The 18,204-nt window shown below is 39.8% G+C and overlaps 2 protein-coding genes and 1 long non-coding RNA gene across 7 annotated transcripts; all 3 read right to left on the reverse strand.

Moving 5' to 3' along the window:
• Window positions 1-427: 427 nt before the first annotated feature.
• On the reverse strand, window positions 428-10,037 carry ackr4a (atypical chemokine receptor 4a). Of its 5 annotated transcripts, XM_080293316.1 has the most exons (4): window positions 9,893-10,037; window positions 9,130-9,315; window positions 8,624-8,695; window positions 428-1,692 (listed from the first exon to the last, which is right to left on the reverse strand). In XM_080293316.1, exon 4 carries the CDS (start codon window positions 1,675-1,677, stop codon window positions 571-573), a length of 1,107 nt encoding a protein of 368 aa, XP_080149442.1. In that variant the 5' UTR covers window positions 1,678-1,692; window positions 8,624-8,695; window positions 9,130-9,315; window positions 9,893-10,037; the 3' UTR covers window positions 428-570. The 5 variants fall into 5 exon arrangements, with proteins under 5 accessions (XP_080149442.1, XP_026005831.1, XP_080149443.1 ...); XM_026150046.2 differs by lacking the exon at window positions 9,130-9,315 and having other exon boundaries at window positions 9,893-10,019; XM_080293317.1 differs by lacking the exons at window positions 9,130-9,315; window positions 9,893-10,037 and having other exon boundaries at window positions 8,624-8,772.
• A 980-nt stretch (window positions 10,038-11,017) lies between these two features.
• On the reverse strand, window positions 11,018-12,418 carry LOC145422059 (uncharacterized). The gene is made up of 5 exons (XM_080293320.1): window positions 12,130-12,418; window positions 11,907-12,011; window positions 11,648-11,688; window positions 11,410-11,489; window positions 11,018-11,280 (listed from the first exon to the last, which is right to left on the reverse strand). The coding sequence occupies exons 1-4, from the start codon at window positions 12,268-12,270 to the stop codon at window positions 11,444-11,446; spliced, it is 333 nt and encodes a 110-aa protein (XP_080149446.1). The 5' UTR covers window positions 12,271-12,418; the 3' UTR covers window positions 11,018-11,280; window positions 11,410-11,443.
• Window positions 12,419-15,560: 3,142 nt separating this feature from the next.
• LOC145421995 (uncharacterized) lies at window positions 15,561-16,931 on the reverse strand. Its single transcript, XR_013903360.1, has 5 exons — window positions 16,773-16,931; window positions 16,537-16,629; window positions 16,382-16,408; window positions 16,052-16,134; window positions 15,561-15,948 (listed from the first exon to the last, which is right to left on the reverse strand). It is a non-coding gene; the product is annotated as an uncharacterized LOC145421995 (long non-coding RNA).
• Between the last annotated feature and the right edge of the window lie 1,273 nt (window positions 16,932-18,204).

The following is an 18,204-nucleotide window of genomic DNA, read 5'->3' on the forward strand; positions in this document are numbered from 1 at the left end:
CAGCAGTTGGTGATGTCCGTGGACTTGGATTTTCATCCAGCTATTAAAAAGAATCCTTATATCTAAAATTTATTTTAAATATAAAATCAAAAAATTTCCAGATTTTGAAAACGGAGCACTGTGTATAAGAATGTCCGTAATTCTTGAAAAGTTAATGCAATACTTGAATTAGTTCTCAGTGAACCCACTGTGGTGGATGTCATTGTCACTAATGGATACTACTGTAAATAAATACATCTACTCCTGCAAAGAGTAACTACAAACTGTCTCAGCAGGTCTTTTCATAAAATATATGTGGCTGAAATGATTTTTTTTTCTCTTCAACAGAGGGCAAAAGTAATATATATTGGAGCTCTTTGAAACCAGCACATAAACTGTTCGCTTTGGCAGAAAAAGACTGTTTTTAGGAACAGACTGTTAAAACTAGTGGAATTTTTGAACAGTTTAATGATTTGCAAGCATTTTTCTACTGCTGCTACACCCTACATCAACAAAAGCTTTATATGCTCTCCTGCTGGACCTTGTGTGCATATATAGACACATAGACCTCGCTGACATTTTAGTCATGTCTCATATTGAGAATGAGTTTGTCTCTTGGGATGCAGTGTGGGAGTTGAATGACATTTCCATCCCCTCCTCCACATTAGTTTCTGTTGTTTTGCTTCCCCTCTTCCTTCGCTTCGCTTCAAACTTCTTGGCCACTCTCATCATGTGCATCTTAAAGGAAGACCCCACAAAGGCATAGAGGATCGGGTTCAGACAGCAGTGAGTGAGAGCCAGGCTTTCTGTCACCTGAGCCGCCTGATCAAGCACCTTACTCGCCCCGCAGTGGGTCACTAAACTGTAGACTGTATCCATTGCCCGATACACCTTAACCACGTTGTAAGGCAGCTGAGTCATCACAAACACCCCTACGACAATGAGAAGGACACGCAGAGCTTTCCACTTCTTCCCTCTGCTCTCATCAGGGAGGCCCCGGAGTGCACAGCCCACCCGCCAGTAGCAGGTCACCATGACCAGCAGAGGAAGTAGGAATCCCAACAACACCTCGACCACCTCTAGGACAGCTTTACCTCCTCGAGCCATAGATGAAGGATAGATGGTTAGACAGATATTTCTATCAGATGCCTGCCTCACTTCTGAGCGTATTAAATCAGGAAGGCCAAGGAGGAAAGCTGTCACCCAAACAGCTAAACACACCTTCCAACAGCATTTCCTGGTGAACGCCCTCTGTAGCCATCGTCTTTGGTCTCTATCCTGTGCTCTGACCAGCGATAAATAACGATCCAAGCTGATGCACGCCAGCAGCAACATGCAGCAGGTGAAATTCACTGTGTAGCAGGCGGACACGATTTTACAAACAACCTCCCCTAGCTCCCAGCCCCTTGCAGCATCAGCAGCCCAGAAAGGGAGCGTGAGGAGCAGGAGCAAGTCGGCCACAGCCAAGTGGGTCAAGAAGGCATCTGTCATGGTCTTCAGGCGTTTGTGGTAGGCGTAGACAGCCACGACTAAAACGTTTCCAGCCAGTCCCACCACCAGACACACGGTGTACATGATGGGCAGGAAGAGGGCTGCGAAAGATCGGATGTCCCCTTTCTCGCATACGGCAGGATAGTCATCATAGGTGAAGTTGTAGGTGGTGTTTTCATAGTCGTAGTCTTCCTCTGAGAATTCCATGTTGATGATATAAAACTGTCAAGGGAAATACAGATGTAAACATTCACAAAAATATACATCCCCAGAGTGATACAAACAACAAACACTTGCAGGATTTATATACGAGGCAGATTTAAATCCAGTTCTTGAGATATGACTTAACTGCAGTAATTCAGGGCAGTCATTTAGAATTTCCTTGATTATCCTCTTAGAAAAAACCCAAAAACCCTGAAACCTTAGAGATTAACCAAATGAAACTTTATTTATGTTGTAAGAGCACTGTACGTTTCATTCTCTTTCAAGCTTTTCTTTTTTCCTGTCCTCCAGTCTCTCTTGATCATTCGTAGTAAAAGCTATGACTGCATGCGTAATGGTGCATTCTCAACAAAACCAAAGAGGGCATAGTACATTTGTGCAAGTTTAAATATTGCAACATTGCTGAAAAACAGCCTAAGCATGAACCAGCTGGGGTTCTCCTGACACCACTGACAAATCAGAAATGGAGGATGCAGAGATAACGATTGGAGTGGTCTGGTTAAACTTTGCTTTTAGATAAAACACAGAGAAAATGAACTCAGTTTGGAGAAAGGTAGGCTACACTGTAACGGCTGAAAGTATGTTGCTGTAACGTGATTGGTTGCCGTGCTCCTCCTCTTTTTAAATGTTGGGGACCAATATCTGAGGGGAAAAGTTGGTTTGCTTTTTGTATGAACACACCATATTATTGTAATAATATGGTTAAGTATAGGCTGACCCACTCTCATCGAAACAATAGATATGAGTACAGTGAAATTAATCTGCAAAATGAATAATGCTTGATTATGATCAAAAAAGAAGAAAATGTCACAGGAACCCCAAATTCCAAAACCCAAGTTACAGCATGGCTAGTATGTCATATGATGTGTTTCAAATTTTTAAGGTAAGGATGTCAGTAACGCTAGCACAAATTCCCAAAAGCCATACAGCTTTGGGGTTCATGATCACCTCGAATATGCATACAAGAAAACAATGAAAAAGTTTTCCTCATGAAAATTTAATCAACAACTTTAAAGGCAAGTGGCTGTTAGTGTTATAGAGAAGGGTGCAACCAGAGGACGCATTCTGCCATGGCTGTAGTTTTAAAACCGAGTGCTGTAGTTCTCATTTCTATTTTCTCTGTTTTCTTCTCAGCTTCAGTTTTTTTGTATTTTCAAGAGTTTCACTATTGCGAGAAATGCTGAATGAGAGATTGTTCTGAGGGAGTGAAGTCAGTGCAACAGAGGTCAGGATGTATACCACAGGTGATTCATATAACCACTCCTCAAACATAAGAATACTGAACAAATTATATACCTTATTGGTTAAAAGAAGAGAGGGATTTTGTTGTAAAAATACTGAAAAGCATTTCACCGTGTCTTTAAACATTCTGCTTGAGCAACAGTGTGCACATTACTTGGCAGGGGGACTATCTTAAATCAAGAAGGAACACAAATTAGAAACTGACAAAAATAAATCAAAATTTAGCGCCACGATTCCTGTAAAGCTGCAGGCAACTATAGATCTGATGTCTGGATTTTATGTTCCCATTACAATAAAACAGTAAAATACAACACTGCTAAGCTGTAAGCAGAACTGGAGCCACATTAGGAAACATTTAGAAACTTCACGTTCCCTGGGTTTAAGAAAATACATGTAAAGAAGAAATACTGCAATCTGGAAACAGTTGTGTGATTGTGTGTTAATTATTCTGTCGTGATGCTATCAGTGGTAACATCTGGACACCATACCCTGACTTGAACTCTTCCTCCCTTTTTGTACCTTCACTTTGATAAATAAAACAAGTTCATTTAGCCTCTGTGCAGACTGATAAGTCCAAAGTGCACTAGTTTCTACCAGTGCATGTTATCAAATTTCCCTGGAGATCCTCTTGCAAAGATTACAGCACATTAATCTCCTCTCCATTGACTTTCACAGGGGAATATTATTGTTGCCACTACATTCATTTGACAATTACATTTATAATTATCTTCAAAGTGTTCCCCTTTTTTAGACTTTGATTTCGAGGTTTTTAGAGTCAAGTTCAGAGCACGAGATGCCCACATTTTTTCACTTCTACACACAAATAAATGATCAACAAATAAAGTGCAATGGCACGGGAAATATTTAGAGAACCATGTCAAACATTTGCACAGACTGACCCAATCAAGGTTGTTTGTAATATGATTTTTCCCCTTGTAAAATAAACTGTAGACACAACACTACTGGCAGTATCTTCATTACTTTTGCCTGGTTATATGGGTTTATCATGTGGAATGTTTTTCAGTTAACTGTTGGGCATTATTAAAAGGCCATTGGTTGTTTTCTGCAGAGCAACCATATTCAGAAAAGCATCCTTTCTGTATGTAGTGTCATAGTCATGGACTCTTACATTAAACGTGGCCAAAGTTCTTCATCCTAGACTATTGTCCCAACACCCAACACAGCATTCAGACCATGACTCTCACGGGTGAGAATGATCATTAGAAAGGTGGTGGATCAGCCCAAAACTACACAGGAAGAGTTGTTAATGATCTGAAGCAAGGCTGGACTGGGACAAAAAATCGGCCCGGGCATTTTGACTGGAGACCGGCCCACCAGGATAAAGATTGAAAATGTGACGTCATTCAGGGGTAAAACCGCAAAGGGTTCTGGGAACTTGTGGCAAGAGGTACTAGCGCACGCAGGCTTTCAATTGAACTCAGTTACACAGCGATAAAAAGAAACCCAAAAAATGGCAAGAAGCTGTTGTATTATTAACTGCAATAGCCGGTCGCATGACAGCCACGGGAAGCCGACGGGTAAAGAGATCGTTTTGTTTTATCGGATTATGTCGTTGAAGAGAAATTTTTTAAGCCATGTTTCCGAAGTAAGAGCCACGGATGGTCTGGATATACCAAATATAACGTCCCAGAACACTCCAGCTCACATGTTAGTCTGCTCCAAGCATTCCCACAAAGGTCAGAGTTTTGTAGTAGTTAATACGTCATTTTTCTTAACATAATTAGTGATATAGGTTACAAGCAAGTCTGGCGCTGAACAGAAATTGTCGCGCTATGCTCCTTTGTTTATTGTGCATAAATAGTGAATTGTCCTGACACAATATTGCGCTTCGCTTCTGTTATTACCATGGTACATTGACAAAAACATATACTTTTATTCACAGGATAAAACAGTTGTTTTGTATCACTAATTGTCCAGTGCGATTACAGCATACAATATTATTGTCACTGCTACATTTCTGTAATGAACCAGAAATTATTTCCACTACTAATTAATTACCGTTGAGCTCAAAGGTCCTATTAATAAACGGTTAACGAATGTGTATTTATGACGACGATTTGTGAGACTGGTAAACTTACCTTTGTTCGTATGATGGTCTTTCGTTCTACACGGTGCATTTCAAGATCCTGTACCCATCCGTCGGTAAACTGTACCTGGGCTTGTTGCAGTGACCTGAAGTTACTAAACTTCATGAGTGTATGCACTCACTCCAAGAACCGTATAATTATAAATCTGAGCGTGGTGAAAGTTGGGCAACACGCTAACCTCTTTTGTCCACTCTGTGTGCTCGTAAGGGTCTGACCCTTTCACTCCTTTGATTTTTTCCTCGTATCTTTTCTTTGTCTTTTCGTCGAGTCTGTCTTTGTACGGACCGGCATTGTTCTCCTTTTGTTTTGTACATTCCTTTTTTGTGCGTCAAAGAAAAAACAAGAAGGCATTGGAACCGGAGAATGAACGTTTTGCGGTGCTGCAAATGCTTGCATTTGATGCGGTACTTGGATTGTTTTGCCACGAGTTCCCGGCATGCAATGCGCAAAAATCACGTGATTGCTAAACAAGGGGGAGGGTCCATCCGGCCTCCTCGGCTGTAATTGGTCCAGCCCAGAGTCGATCATGACCAATTGGCCAATCCAACACCTTTCATTATATATACCCTTCCTAAAAAAAAAAAAAAAATCCATCGGCCCATAACAACAAAAAATCGCCAGCGGCCCACCGGGCAAATGCCCGGTATGCCCGATGGCCAGTCCAGCTATGATCTGAAGGCATTTGTGACCACAGTCACTAAAATGCCATCCGTAACAATCTATACATTAATAGATAGAAATCTTGCAGTTCCTGCAACGTCCCCCTGCTCAAGAACAGACATGTACAGGCCAGTGAACATTTAAATGATACAAGGCTTGGGAGAAAGTGCTGTGATCAGATGAAACCAAAATCAAGCATGGAGCATGGAGGTGGAAAAATATCCTGGGACTGTTTTTATGCCAAGGGTACAGGACAAATTCTTGGACAAGTACCTACTTCCCTCAGGAAAACACTGAAGATGGGTCGTGGATGGTTCTTCCAGCATGACAATGACCCAAAACATACCGCCAAGGAAACAAAGGAGCACAATATGGTCATGGACCATAAATCCCACTTAATGGTCACTATAGCTTACCCTATATATCTTACCCTATCTCTACCATCCTGTCACACCAATCTCCTGCATGTCCACCTTCACTACATCCATGAATCTTCTCTGTGGTCTTTCGCCTCGTCTTATGCTCCAAAGGTATTTGCTCATCTGCCTTCACACCCACATGAACTTGGGTGAGATCCCATTTTTAATCTATAGGGTTTAATGTGATATCAGCCCACCCAATCTATAACAGCTTTAACTCTCCAGGGAAGGCTTTAGACAAGGTTTAGGAGTGCGTGTATGGGAATTTTCAACCATTCTTCCAGAAATACATTTCTCTAATTCATCCCAAAGGTGTTCTGTCAGGTTGAGGTCAGGACTCTGTGCAGGCCATTTAAGTTCTTCCACACCAAATCTGCCCAACCATGTCTTTATAGACCTTGCTTTATGCACAGGGACCATCCCCCAACTTTTCCCACAAAGTCAGAAGAATGAAACTGTCCTTTCACTGGAATCACAGGCCTCAGATAAAGTCCTGAAAAAACAACCCCCACCCCCTCCACTAAACTTTACACTTGCACAATGCAGTCAGGCAAGTAACGTTCAAACCATTTCAGTGTTGCCTCTATAACTTCATCTCAAAACTATTCAACATAAGCTGTCCCTCTGATATTTTCATTTGTAAAAAATAAATAAACAAAATGAAATAAAGCATTATCGAGAAAGACAGATACGATTTGGAGAACTACTCTGTCCAAGAGACACATCAGACATGACATCAGAGCAGTGGAAATTTTTACTCTGGCCCGATTAGTCTTAGTTTAGATCTAACTGTTTCAAGACACAAAGTTGGTTGGATGTTTGTGGATCCTGCTGTGTAGCACTGAGAAGGAACTGTGATGGTTTGAGAGGATCTTTGTGTGACAAGGTTGATTTATTGTAATTTATTCAGAATTCAAAGGAACACCTAAGTCAACAGCTTGGAACGACAAACAATCATCATCTGTTTGGAGTTTATAGTGAACATTATCTCTCCACCACAGCTGGTTATTGCTGTGGTCCACCCTCCTTGAATGTGGTTCTGCCCCAGGTTTCCTCCTCTAGAAATTGTTCTTTTTCAATGCCACCGTTGCTAACTTGAAATGAAGTTGAATCACTTGTCCTTTAACAGGACAGTGAGCAAACCACCATAACAGATGACCCGGCCTCCTTACTCCCCCAGCGTAGACCCAACAGAGATGGCTTGAGATGAGCTGGATTGTAAAGTGAAGGAAAAGCAACACGTGTTCAGCATATGTGAGAATGGCTTCAGAATAAACATCTTGAGGCAAAATTAACAAAACTAATTAAAGTAAAACTCTTATCAAAGCGTAATGTTAAGGAATGATTTATTATTTGGTGATTATATATTATATTCTGCTATTCCCTATATCTTAACATTCTACTGTTAAATAGTCTGGTCTGTTTTTGTTGATGTTACGGTACTGGAGCAACTGTAACCCACATAATTTCCCCAGGAATTAATGAAGTATGCTGATTCTGATTCTGATTAAAGACATATGTTGGTTTACAATGAATCCATATGTGTTATTTACACAACCCCAGTTGGTCCAAGCTCACGACCATCCATAATGAGAGCCTGATTCTTGATTGAAGGTTTCTTCAAGATGTCTTGCTATGGAAAGGGACTTTTTTACACCCAGCCAACAAAGTGCTGCTCAAGGAGGAAATTGATGATCTTCTTTTTGTGCAATAATGTTCCTGTTTAATGTTTACTGAGTGCTCATTAGTTTTACTCTGCACTGTAGAAAACAGTAATAAAGGAATAATAATAACTGAGTCGATAAGTTCAAAAATTTCAGTCGTACTATGTTAAAATATAGTCATTTACATGTGAAAGTCCTACACTTAAATAAATGAGAAAAAGGCCATACTCTCACTAATACATGTTTATCTTCGTACAAGCTTGTAAAAGACCTTATCATTTCTTTTTAGTGGATCTGGTGTATTTAAAGTATAAATGATAAAGTGAAAGTACCTCATATTACATGCTGTGCTTGAATAAATATCTGCATGTCACTCCACATTGATTCAGCAAAACAATCTAAGAACCAGTTACGATAAATCACATTTCTAATATTACTTTAAATTGTACTTGCTGCTGATTATTTTACATTCATTTGCATGTAAAGCTATTTAAATCTTTATTTTACTAAAAACTTTACTGGAATGCATGACTCAAGTAAATATCTAACTTCTTATTCAATAACTGCTTCGTTATAATGTTTCTGACTTCTTAATACCTACATTACGAAAAACTGACAAACAAACAGACTTAAATCACTCAGTAATATAAAATATTACAAAAATAAATGAATGGTGACTGCATAGCACAGGTGGAGAAAACGAACTCACAACAAACCTGTCTCTCGTGTTCACCGTAAATCTAAGCAGCCAATCAGCTTTTAAAACGAAGCTTGCATGAATACAATAGAAACATGAATATGTCTCATAGATACATAAAGGTGTTTGATATTTACTCACTGTGTCTTATTAACGATCGGTCCCGTGTGCACAGCGAGCTCGCTCCAAGCTGCTGACCGGCTTCAGACTGCTCTGAGGAGGTACGTTTGATTTGACACCAGCGCAGCGCGTGTGGGCGGGAAGTAAAAACAACAACAAAAAAACAAATCAGTATGTGAGTTTGATCGATTCAGATTTTTTATTTTAAAGTTTTTGTTTATCTGAAAGGGTAAGCATGTAACACCACTGCATTTATTTTATTTACCTAAACTATTTTTTTGCAATGCATGTGCAGGAGTGGATTATTGTAAGGGACAGAAACTGCCATTGTGAAGTTTCCATTTGTTTCTCCACTGCAAATTGAATAAAACTCTGTATTCATAAATACTAAAATAAAGACTCAAGCTTTGGATTTAACAGAAAGCACATGTGGAGATTTTCGGGCTGCTCAGCGGGCATACCTCGCTCCAGTATTTAAAACAGATGTATGTAGGCCAGTAAAAACAAGAAAGAAGCAAAGGATTTACTCAGGGAATCTGGTTGTGCCATCTGGTGCTTTGTTTTCGGGTTTCTCTTCACGTAAATGAAAAACTCCAGCAGAAGCCGGTGGAGAAAATGCACAAAATTCTGCACAAATCAAGGAACTGAACCCTTCATGCTCAAATGCTCCCACTGATGTCCCACCAGTGCTTGGAAGAAACCTATGCACATGCCTGGAGATGACACATGCGGACACACTTGTTACTCTGCATTTGAATACTAAGCCACATCCATAACTCCAAACCCTACACTAAACTTACCCGAACACAGTTTTAACACCTTAAAAACCAACTTGCTTTGCAGCAGTTCTCATAAAGCACAAATTGTTCTAAGCATTTGGTTTAAAGCTGAAACTCATTTTCCAGCCGGATGAGTTTAACAGTAGGTTTCCTCCATATTTTGTCAGATTTAATTCAAATTTAATGTTTGTTAGCTTGCATCAAATATACTCTGCCACCCGGATACTTTGATTATATTTGGGCTGTCTCTGTGTGAAGGGAGCACCCGCTGGTTTCAAATGCATTCACATTTGCAGAAAAAATAAAGGGGACAGGATTTCAAAACAAGTTTTATGTTGCTGCAAAGTTTAACAATGTGATGAAAAACCCTTTTATGTAATGCATGTGATATAAAACAAAGAAAAAGTATTTCTGTTTCCATTTCTATCGTTTTCTGACGTTCCAACAATAATATATCACTGACGGAGTTGTTAAAGGATTTGTCTGTCATCGAGTCAGGAACTGTTCTTACCACTGGGAGGAAATCTGTCCAGTTTCAAGTCCAGCTGAATCTTGTATCCGTGCAGTTCAATTGCACTTCTGAGAAGGATGACTCAGACCGAGAGAAGTCAAGTGACAGGAGACAGAAACCAAGTCACACTAAACCATTTGTTTGTGGTGTTTATTGAGGAATTGTTTCTGTGTCTGAACATGACAGAACATGTTTAGACTGAGTCAGAGTAGACACTCTAAGAACATTTGGACAGGGAGAGTTCAAAGAAGGAGGAAGTAGACCAGTGCCACTGAGAGATGTACTGTATTTCACTGTACGCCCACGCCCACGGCGATAACAGCCTGCAGAGTGAAGATTTGTTTTTCATCTATCCACATTTGGCAGAAGAACAGAGTTTTTTCTCTTCTGTTCAGCGTTCCCACTGAGGCCAGTTGGAGCTGTTCGATCAACAGGAAACCAACAGACACTCAGTTCGCTCTGATTTTATGAATGAAATTGTTTTGCATTTGTTATTTCTCTGAGTGAGCTGCTCTGTCAGTGATTATCGCAGAAAAATGACATTGTCTTTTTAATTATTACAAAGCGGCCTGCATGGGGCAAAAATTACATCATTACATCCCGCCACACCACAAAGTTGCCCTGCTAAGTTGCAAAACAGAAGATGTCCAAATTCTCAATAAACATGTCCATTAAGGCCACATCAGGCAAGTTGTTGTAACACATTTGATTGGTGTAACAAATACTAAAACTAAGGAGATTTCCTCATGTGTTTTTATTTGGTTTTAGGTTGTTTTAAGCTAGTTTTTATTTGTTCAATATTTTATTAATTTTTCTTTTTTTGCATCTTTAGTTAAATGAACTTTTTTCACATATAGTTTTAGTATTTCATTATTTAACCTTGGTTATTCAATAATCTTGGTGCTGGAGTTTCTAATAACAGTGAATTGGCAGCATATCCTTCAGGCCCTGCGACCTGGCTCTATCACATGCTCTAGAAACTCGGTGGTGATGTAGGATCTCTCTCTCTCTATGTGTGTGTGTGTGTGTAGTACATTCGACAAATAACTAGTTTTTTGTGCTTTAACTCTGGATGACTTTATTTGAAACTGAAATTCATGAAACAATAACAGTTACAGACAGAAGTCTGAAAACTTACTCTTTATTTCATCAAAACCAGTAAAATGAACAAGGCCACATTCAAAACTTGTGAACATAAACATCAAATTATAATTGTATCAGATACATTCATTTATGTAGTGCCTTAATAACCTTTTTATATTACACACATATTTCTTATATACCACTGGTCTGAGAAATATTGTGATTTTTATAGTTATAGTGTCGGTCTTCATTTCTGTTTTTCTTTTTATTTCATCATCTTCAGAAGAAACAAAGCAGGAGACTCACTGAGAAGAAGTGGAGGAATAAATACATCAGTTTGAACAATGTTAATCCATCAACCAGATAAAATAGCAACTGGAGTCATTTAATGTGTTAGTAATCGTTCCCATTGTCTTCACTTTTCATGTACTTACGCGCTAGACGTGATCACTCCTTCACTTCATTCCTTTACTGTATCAGAATTGGAGCCAGACTCCCTCTACGAGTTTTGGGTCTGTTAGGAACAAAACAAAAAATTAAAAATTAAAAATGAACCAGTCCTGCTGTGTTGATCTTCATACCAAAAATGCCACACATTTCTTCATTGTTGCTGCTGCTCAGCAGAAACTTGGACCTGATTCTTGATTTTTTTTTATTGCACTGTGTGGTTACCTGTAGGGTTGTGGCTTTATGTCTGATCCCTGCTGTGGTTTCTGTAATAAAAAGAGAAAAGGGTTTTAGGGGGAGCTGCTAGTTTCACACACCATGCAGAAGTAAAATGAATGAGATGCAGTCAAACTGCTGAGTTTTCTTTTAAACAACAGAAAGAGTAAACTGCTGATATGCTGCAAATTGTTTTGAGATGTAAATACTGAAATTATTATGATTATTCCTTAATTTATTTTACTTGTTAAACAGAAATTTGCCTTACTGTGTGGTGTCGTCGACATCCTGCTTGTGTCACGCGGCATTTTTTCAGATGTTTAACATTTGGGCTTTTCACCTTCGTGTTGTGTACAGAAGTTATCTCCTCTGTCTGGGAAAAAAGTATTCAATATTTAGACACCACATCTTCTTATTTCATTTCATTTTGATAGTTTCTGTAATAATTAATGAAAATCTAGACACAGGTTTTGTAAAGTTGTCCTCCTTACCGGTGTCGGCTGTTCAGCTGTCATCTCAGATGAGGCCATGATGAGCAGGATCGCCTGCAGACACAAAAGGACCAGCAATGTGTTTTTGTTCATGACGAGTGGCTGAAGAGTTTGATAAAGATGTGAAACACACACACACATAGGCCTTTATATACTCTTCGCCAACAAATAACTTCCATCTGAAGAGGGAAAAAAATAGGGTGTGTGTGTAGATAAAATGTAGCTTGTCCAAAAACGTGCAGCATATATGAAAGCTGTTTGAAGGGGGTTGTTTAACTTATCTTGATTTAATTTGATCACGTCATTTACTCTGTGTTTATTTACCTGATCTCTTGGTTTCCTTCCTGCAGTCCCTCCTTGGGTATTTCACAACAGTTAAAAAAAAATGTGTCACTGAACTCAGCAAAGACCAGAAATGAAACACTTAATCTTCATTATAAAAAAAGAATGAATAAACACAGGACTGTCAGAGTTTCACTTTCTATTGAAGACCTTTTTCCACAAGCAACATTCGAGAAGGAAGATTTTAAATTTCAGTCTCGTGAGGTGTTTTCTTAAGGATAACCTGGATATTTGCTTCTATATGTTCTAAACTATATGTTTTAAACAGTAGAGTTAATAATTTGGTAGCTGTTAACCACTGTGGCCTTAGTCGCATAACAAAGTGTTGCTAACATGCATAAAACCACAACATGCCCTTCACTGTAAGGGAAGTGGTGTGAGTTTAAAGCGGATTTTATCTCTGTTTTACGGTAACAAGTGATATGTTGAGATGGGGAATCTTCAGGGAAATAGTATAACGTAAAACCCAGTAGAAAATGAACATTCTTAGATGTTGTTTCGTTTATGAGTGGGTGGATGTGGGTTCATTATTGTGAAATGTGCACTTACTAAATGTTTTCGTTCCAACAGCCGACACACACTGTTGTGTCTGTTTGCCACATTACAGCTACAAGAGAAGTGCGTGTTTGTCCTGTAATTCCCCGTAAAGAAAAGGAAAACCTGCTGTTATGTAATACATGTGGACTTTTCTTTTACAACAGGGGTGTCAAACTTATTGCGGGGAGGCCAGAATCGGCCAAGCAAAGACTCCGATTACAAATCAGTTACTCCAATTTCCATTGCAACTGAGCATTACCTCAATGTGCTTGCGGTAGTCATGGTAATGCGTCCAAAAGTCTGTGACATCATTTGTATGCCACACACACTCAACACAAAAAAACAGAGGATGTCGAGGTGAAGGTATACCTGCTGCTCGGCCTGTTGCCCTCGTCACTGAGTGGCCGATTGGTGGCGTGCAGTCTGTGGATGTCACATTTTAAGATTGACTCAACTCTTAGAACCCAGGCCAGAAAAAAAAATCTTGTACCGTGTATTTCCATCTAATGGAAAACCCTAAAAAGTCGAGTCCAGTCGCCTTCTTTCCAAGCTCGTTAGACTTGGAATAAAATCATTATTTCAAGTGATATATTTACTGAATAGAATAATGAATGCTCTTCACGCTTTCCAGCTGTCAGTGTGATTATAACTCAGACTTGTAGCGGTTGATGTGAGTTTGACCTTTTTATGTTAAAACATATGTGTTAAACTTCATAACTAGCAGGTACTTGCAAATTATTGATCCTTGATGAAGATAGTGGGCGCTACAGTATACAAATCAATATAAATTATTTACATTGATATAAAGTTGCAGTGATGAATATTTCTTGCGATAGTCTTTAGTTCTCTGGTCTTGTTTCATCTGGTTTTCTTCTGAAAACACACACACACACACACACACACACACACACACACACACACACACACACACACACACACACACACACACACACACACACACACGCAAACAGAAAAGAGGAAAACTCATTGCAGAGGAATTAACATTGGACTGATGTTAATAAAACAGCAGCACTTTTCTTGCATGCACAGATGTTTTCTTTTTCCTCACCTGCACAACAGATGTGATCAAAATTTGATCAAAATGTGTTTCACTGTTTTTTCAGAGCTTCCTGTTGAGGGTTATGTTGTTGCCATAAACTGTAAAAAGAGATCTTTCCACAGCCTGCACTGTTTCCTGTGTGCAGGTGTTCAACATGAAGGCAGCATCATCCAGCTCGGATCTTCTTTTAGCAGACACCAGAACTTCTTTATGCAGTACACACGACCTGATATTGCACACCTGATTTGACTTGTTTCTGTTTCTTACTTACTGCATAAAGTGGTTATAAATTTAAGTCAAGTTCTTTATGACTCGGAGGGTGTAATAACTGCACATGTGACACATGACAATTCATTTCAGTGCAAGATAATATTTTGATTTCTGAGTTTACATTCATACATAATTACCTTCACAAAAAGACAGTCCTGCACAGTATCTTAGCTCTTCTGGACAGAGATCTCAGGTGTTGTTCCTGAGATCTGCTGGAGTCACTCGCCTAGCTTCAGAGTCACTGAACCAAGTGCTCTGATTCCTGCTGGAACCACTGTTACCTTCACCCTCCACATCTTCTTCAGCTCTTCTCTGAGTCCTTGGTACTTCTCCAGCTTCTCATGTTCCTTTTTCCAGATGCAGCTATCATTCTGTATCGCTATGTCAGTCGCTACGGTTGTCTTCCTCTGGTTGTCCACCACTACTATGTCCAGTTGGTTAGCTATCACCAGTTTGTCCGTCTGTATCTAGAAAACCCAGAGGGTCTTAGCTGGGTCATTTTCAACCATCCTTAGGGGCGCCTCCGATTTTGACCTCGGCCCTTCCTGGAAACATCTGTCCTCGGGACAGATGTTTCTGTATACTGTGCCGCCACTCGGTTATGGCATTCTATGTATGCCCTGCCTGCTTGCATCTTGCATCCTGCTGTTATGTGCTGGATTGACTCAGGGGCATCTTTTCACAGCCTGCACCTGGGGTCTTGCCTGGTGTGGTAGGCTCCAGCCTCTATGGATCTTGTACTTAGGGCTTGTTGCTGTGCTGCCATGATTAGTGCCTCTGTGTTGTCTTTGAGTCCACCTTTTTCCAGCTACTGGTAGGATTTCTGGATGCCAGCAACTTTTTTTTATTTAGCTACCGGTGGTACATAGCATGCAGGGGCCTGCACGGGGCCTCAACACGAGCAGCAGCACAGTTCTGTCCATGATGAACTGAGGAGTGTGATACAGCTGTGAAACTCTTGAATATTTGTATTCTCCCTGCTAGCTATAATTTCAATGTGGACAGGGAGGAGGAAGTTGAGAGGCAGCATCAAAATGAAATAATAACACTGTAGTTAAACATTATACAGACCTCAAGTGCCTCCACTGCTTTGCTTTTAAAACTACGCAGAACTGTACAGGATTTACTGACCCAGCCGAGCGCTTACACGATGACAGCTTTTTTAAAGTTTAATGCTTCATGGCTTTCTATTACCGTTAAAGATGATGCACAAAGATGACAATTTCTACTTCAGTCAGCTTTATTTTGCAGCACAGAATACACAAAGTGAACTGTTATGAAATCAACAGCACTTGGAGAAAGCTTATTATTTCAATGAAGAACATGAGTAAGGCCATAAAACCTTTCTGCAAGTTTGAATGCTTCATGCTTTCCTTCAGTCAGGTGTGATAAGTGCAAATGTATACTGGGGATTATTGATTCTTTTAAATGCAGATACATATCAGTGAAGAATATAGGGATTTCTTACATCATGCAAAGCATCACTGGTTATTGCCTTCATAATAGTACATGGAAACAACGAAAAACATTTCTTGTAACGAAGGAAGATGTAGTCGGTAAAGGTCTCAGTTTTCAGCTCTCCGGTGGGTCATCTGGTTTTCTTCTGATCACTGAGACACACAGAAAAAAACGTATTTAACATTTGACTGGTTGTAATAGATCAGTTACTATAGCAGTTTTCCTGAGTGCATAGATGAGTTCTTTTTTGCTCACTTTTTTTTGTTTTGTGTATCGAAAAAAACATTTCAGGTTTTCTTCAGAACGGCCCGGGGAGGCATTGATGTTGTTTTACCATTCTGTAAAACCAGAGAGAGAAACAGAGTGTGATTACAACACAGCCTGCTTCCACAGGCTGCACGTGTTAGACATGAAAGCAGCGCTGCCTGAGTGAGATGTTCTTTTGGCAACATCTAAACTTCTAAATCAGTTTTTTTTTTTTTTTAAATCTGTAGCATGCACACAAATATACAATGCACAGTGCCTCCCATTAGACACCTCATTTCACTTGTTTATGCTACTTGCAGACATCTGTGGTAAGTTTACCTTATTACCAGGAATATTAGGGTTGGCCTGTGGCAAAACAACAACAAATAATTAATTTGTGTCATTTATATGCAAGACAATCTCTTTAATGATGAGTTTATTATTAGATCCATTAATTTTACCGTGAATGAAAAAATAAAGAAATCTGGTCTTACTTGGCCAAGGAGGGAACATCCACCAGGCCTCGAGGAACAGGACTGTCGTTTGACTCTTTCTCTTCCCTTTCGTCTGTCATCCCTGGTTATTCCCTTCACCAACAAGAGAATGCTTTATTCACTATTGGTCTTAGAAAATTTAGGAAAAAATAATAAATAAATAAAGCATCTAATGCAACAACATGAAACATGCATTAATATGTATCCAGCAGTTCCCAAAGTTTATGACTTCTTACCACATCCAGAGATTGTTTCTGATCGTCTGGCAGTGTGGCTGCATCTGTGGAAGTGAAGGCTGTGATGAGCAGGAAAACCTGCAGACTCAAGAGGAGCAGCAGCACTTTTCTGTCCATGGTGAACTGAGGAGTGTAATGCAGTTGTGAAACACTCCAGTATTTATATAATCCCTGCTAAATAATCATTTCTACGTGGACAGAGAGGAGGGAGTTTACAATAAAGATTCTGAAATCCGATATCTGATAGAGGCAGAATCGAGGCATTTAATTCGTCCATACACATGCACATATTTTCATAATGCTGACTCTCTTCTGACTTTTCAGCACATGCAGTTATCCACAGAAGAACGTTTTCCTAGAACTCAACTGACTAACTTGTAGAGTCCCCTTTAGAAACAATAATTTGAAGTAGATGTTTGTGGGAGAATTTGCCGCACTTATCTGCGTCACAAAGTACCTCTGGACATGATACTGAACCCTGAGTTGTTCACAATGCATCCATCTGATGCATTAGGTGAGTGTCTGTGGTGCAAACACTAGTCTACTATTACTTAGAAGTTAGAGTTAAAAAGTGCGTAGGCATAGAAATGCAAGTGTCAGTGCTTGGATGAGGCTTCCAGTAGAAAGCTGGTTGAGGGCTTAACTGAGCAGAACAGTGCTATTTGTGAACATTTGCTTTTGCACAGCTCTCTAAAGTCCTGACAAATTATTTCAATTCGGTTGAGGTCTGGACTTTGTCTGGGCCTTTTGCAATTTTGGCCAAGCTTTAGCTGTCCCGCAGTTAGCCTCACATTTGACTCTACACTTTCTCATATATTTGAGTTCTAATCAACTCAGTAACTGATAGGTGCCCAGCTCCTGCGGCTACAAAACAAGCCCAAACCATCACCCCACCATCAACATGCTTAAACGTTGGTATGAGATCCTTGTGTTGATATTCTGTGTGTGATTTTGCCAAACACAGGGCTGTGCATGATGTCCGAATGTCTCCACTTTGGTCTTGTCTCACTAGAGGACATTGTCCCTGTGCTGCCATGTTCCTTTTAGAAAGACGCGGCTCTCTCCTGGCAGCTGTCACGATCCTGTGTTTTGCATTTAGTCTTACTCCCCTTTGTTGTTCTCTAGATCCTGTTCGCCTGTGCCCTGTTTCCCCCAGTTGTGTTTACTTCCTCTGATTACCTTGTGTGTATGTATAGTGGCGTCATTCATTATATCTTCGTCAGATAAGCTGGGTTTGTTCCTCTGTGGGTCTCATGAGGATGTTCACAGTCCCTTTTTCACTCTGGATTTTGTTTTATTTTGTTTCTATACCTGACCTAATTAAAGCTTAGTTTTGTTTCCTTGTTGTCCGTGGCTTCTGCATCTGGGCCCTTTTTGACGTAACTGTGACAGAAACCACTCCAAACAAACCAAACTGTACTTATTAGCATAC

Source organism: Astatotilapia calliptera, chromosome 18, assembly GCF_964374335.1.
Source record: "Astatotilapia calliptera chromosome 18, fAstCal68.1, whole genome shotgun sequence".
Classification (NCBI taxonomy): Eukaryota; Metazoa; Chordata; class Actinopteri; order Cichliformes; family Cichlidae; genus Astatotilapia; species Astatotilapia calliptera.

Bases quoted from the DNA above. Each gene is read 5' to 3' on its own strand.
- ackr4a (XM_080293316.1), bottom strand. From the start codon at position 1,677: ATGGAATTCTCAGAGGAAGACTACGACTATGAAAACACCACCTACAAC.
- LOC145422059 (XM_080293320.1), bottom strand. From the start codon at position 12,270: ATGTGTGTGTGTGTTTCACATCTTTATCAAACTCTTCAGCCACTCGTC. The intron at 12,012-12,129 runs GTAAGGAGGACA...CTTTTTTCCCAG, and splicing joins CAGCTGAACAGCCGACACCG to ACAGAGGAGATAACTTCTGT. The intron at 11,490-11,647 runs GTAACCACACAG...TGTTCCTAACAG, and splicing joins ATAAAGCCACAACCCTACAG to ACCCAAAACTCGTAGAGGGA.